General features: G+C 34.8%; 1 protein-coding gene across 1 annotated transcript; it reads right to left on the bottom strand.

Moving 5' to 3' along the window:
• Positions 1-2497: 2497 nt before the first annotated feature.
• On the bottom strand, positions 2498-3403 carry LOC130809300 (uncharacterized). Its single transcript, XM_057675020.1, has 4 exons — positions 3359-3403; positions 3104-3241; positions 2841-3017; positions 2498-2566 (listed from the first exon to the last, which is right to left on the bottom strand). Exons 1-4 carry the CDS (start codon positions 3401-3403, stop codon positions 2498-2500), a joined length of 429 nt encoding a protein of 142 aa, XP_057531003.1.
• Between the last annotated feature and the right edge of the window lie 317 nt (positions 3404-3720).

Raw genomic sequence — 3720 nt, 5'->3', positions numbered from 1 at the left:
TATACCTGTCATGTCGAGCTATGATCTTTCTGCTGCTCAACATAATGACCATAGTCAGATGTGTCATAGCAGGAACATCATAGAGAGTCATGAACAAACAACAACAAACACATACACGTCAGTAATTAATGAACTTACAACAATTAAAGTCATCGAACAAAACTGTAGGCAACGATGTAGTATGGCAATAACGAGTCTACTCATCTGTCTAAACACCTCTATTTATTCATAATTTCTCTTTCAAACTACTAATCTCTCGAGGTATATTCAAGGTAGTGGATCCTCTCTCTATTCATGGCATAGTGACACGGCCAAGGGCGTTATCGGCCTCCCGGCGCCCATTGGCAAAGTATGAGCTCATGCCCCCTCCAGCTGACCCTCTCGGGTCCTACCTTCGGGAAAAACTAACACACTGGGGTACTAAACCAGTGAAGAGGCCACCATATTGGGGTTTGCAAGGCCCACATGGTAACATCTCGGTCAAGGGGCGTTATCGGCCTCCCGACGCCCAATGACCCAAGCATGCTCATACCCCCCTTATGGTAGTCCCGTCGAACCTCACCTAGGGGACTATTAAATCAACCGGACATAATCCAGCTGAGTCACGCCAACTAATCATAAATCAAGGCTGAATAAGTAGGAAAAACATTTCGATACTACATACAACCATGGCGCGTTCTCTACTGTATAGAAATATGTTCTCACAGTCTCTTAATGCTTTCATTCTACTTGCCTATATCTCTATTATGACTATACGCCAGCATAATTAACTTTGTGGCGTTCTATAATTCTAATACGATGGATATAATCGTGAAATATTGATAATACTTTGTAACGATAAACATGATAATAAATTACTGCGTGTACGAACCTGCAAGCGTCACTGCACAACCAAGAGTTACAAAAATCACCCAATTAAGTTCTACTTTCCTCTTATGAACTGGGAACAAAGATGGGACTAGCAAAAGGGATGAAGGGGGTAAGTGGAGGTTGTAGTGGTGGATCATAATTGATAGTCATGTGGGGTGGTGGAGCAACCACAACGTGGCTGCTGACTTGCTGGCGGTACACAGATCAGCCGGCTGCTGTTGGAGAGCGCGCAGCCTGCTATGCTGCTGCCTGGGGCTGCTCGTGGAAGAGGGAAGGGCTGCGGAGGAGCAGCTGGCTGCTGCTGGTTGCTGCCGTGGAAGAGGGAAGAGAAAGGGCTGGCTGCTGTAGAGCGTGACTGTGCGTGAGGGAGGCTGCTGCTGTGGCGGTGGTGCACCGTTTCATCCGCGAGTGAGGGAGAAGGGAGAAGAGATAAGAGAAGGAGAAGAGGAGGAAGGAGTGACGGCTTGGTCTTGTGAGCGTTTAAGGTTTCATGGGTTTTTATACTGTTTTTTTTTATTATTATTAGGCTTATTTTATTTATTTTTATCTCGATTCATTCTCTTACGAGACCCAACTAAGAGACTCACCTTTATGGGTTCACACATTTTAATAAAATAATCATTTTTGTTTGAATCGCTTTATTTGAGAAGTCGTAACTATATTTTTAATATATATATATATATATATATATATATATATATATATATATATATATATATATATATATATATATATATATATATATATATATATATATACATATATATATATATATATATACATATATATATATATATATATATATATACATATACATATATATATATATACATATATATATATATATATATATATATACATATATATATATATATATATACATATATATATATATATATATATATATATACATATATATATATATATACATATATATATATATATATATATATATATATATATATATATACATATATATATATATATATATATATATATATATATATATATACATATATATATATATATACATATATATATATATATATACATATATATATATATATATATATATATATATATATATATATATATATATATATACATATATAAATATATATACATATATATATATATATATATATACATATATATATATATATATATACATATATATATATATATACATATATATATATATATACATATATATATACATATATATATATATATATATATATATACATATATATATATATATACATATATATATATATATATATATATATATATATATATATATATATATATATATATATATATATATATATATATATATATGTTAACATTTAAATCCGTATATGAAAGAAATTTATTAAAACTAATTCAGACTTAATTTAATAAAATTGTAAAATCTTTAAAAGTTGTTAAAATATTAGATAATTTCATTATTAAAATCTCAGGGTGTTACAGACTACCCCCTTAAAAAGAGTTTCGTCCTCGAAACTAGCGCAACCAAGGTACAAATTGTGAAAATTTTTATTTCTAATAACCCAAGAAGGTGTCTTAACAATTTTAAGCCTAAGGAATTAACTCAAAGATCATGACCTTATTGACACTATTATACTCACTCTATCCAAATATTCATACATATTTCGTTTCGAGCATTCATAATCATCTCAATTAACTCAACACCCTAACAATCCATGTAAATATCACACAATTAATTTAACACAATCAATCAAAAGCATGTAAAAAAAATCATACGATTGACTCGACACGATCAATCAAAAGCATGCAATTTTGTACTAGGTCGGTATCATAGAGGAGAAGATACGTGCAAACGCACAAAATTCTATCACATTCTACCCCCTCCCCCTAAAGACTTAGTTACGACCCCATAACTTACTAACCTCAGGAAAAAGGTGTGGGTATTTCTCACGCATGGAAACCTCAGTTTCCTACGTTGCCTCCTGTGTGCGCTGGTTAGCCCATAGACCTTTCACCATCTTTATATCTTTTCTCCTCGTACTACGCACCTTAAAATCTAATATCTTGATAGGCTTCTCTTCATAAGATAAATTCTCATCAAGGTCCAAGGGCTCGGGGTCTAGCACATGAGATTTATCGGGAACATATCTCTTCAACTGCGAAATGTGAACACATCATGGACCTTACCCAACTCATTGGGTAATGCTAGTCTGTAGGCGACCTTTCCTACCTTCTCTGTTACCTCATAAGGTCCTATAAACTTTGGACTCAACTTGCCCTTGTTGCCAAACCTCATGACTCCCTTCATCGGTGAAACTCTCAACAACACATAATCCCCTACGGCGAACTCATCAGGTTTCCTCTTAAGATCTGCGTAGGACTTTTGTCAATCCTGGGCCGCTTTAAGTCTTTCTCGAATCATTTTTACTTGATCAGTCATCTCCTCTAACATAGCCGGTCTTAGAGTGACAGATTCATTGAAATCGTCCTAACATACTGGATTACGACAACGACGACCGTACAAAGCTTCAAAAGGTGCCATCTGGATGCTTGCCTAGTAACTATTATTATATGAAAATTCCACCATGTCTAGGCACTCATCCCAAGATCCTTGCCTATCCAAAGCTTCCGCTCGCAACATATCTTCAAGTGTCCTATTCGTGCGTTCAGTTTGCCCATCAGTAGCCGGGGGAAAAGATGTGCTCCTAAGAAGTTCTGTACCCAAAGCTTTCTGAAATGATTCCCAAAATTTCGACACGTATCGAGTATCACGATCAGACACTATAGATCCAGGGACACCATGGTATCGTACAACATTCTGAAGGTAAGCTCGAGCCAACTGATCCATGTCCCACTGAT

The sequence above is a fragment of the Amaranthus tricolor genome, chromosome 1, assembly GCF_026212465.1.
Source record: "Amaranthus tricolor cultivar Red isolate AtriRed21 chromosome 1, ASM2621246v1, whole genome shotgun sequence".
NCBI classification, from domain to species: domain Eukaryota; kingdom Viridiplantae; phylum Streptophyta; class Magnoliopsida; order Caryophyllales; family Amaranthaceae; genus Amaranthus; species Amaranthus tricolor.
The sequence above is the reverse complement of the archived record's forward strand: the minus strand, read 5'-3'. Positions and strand labels throughout refer to the sequence as shown.

Coding starts and splice junctions, on each gene's coding strand:
- LOC130809300 (XM_057675020.1), bottom strand. CDS start 3,403: ATGGCACCTTTTGAAGCTTTGTACGGTCGTCGTTGTCGTAATCCA. Junction 3,242..3,358: donor GTCGTCGTTGTCGTAATCCA/GTATGTTAGGAC, acceptor GATTGACAAAAG/TCCTACGCAGATCTTAAGAG. Junction 3,018..3,103: donor AGTTTATAGGACCTTATGAG/GTAACAGAGAAG, acceptor CACATTTCGCAG/TTGAAGAGATATGTTCCCGA.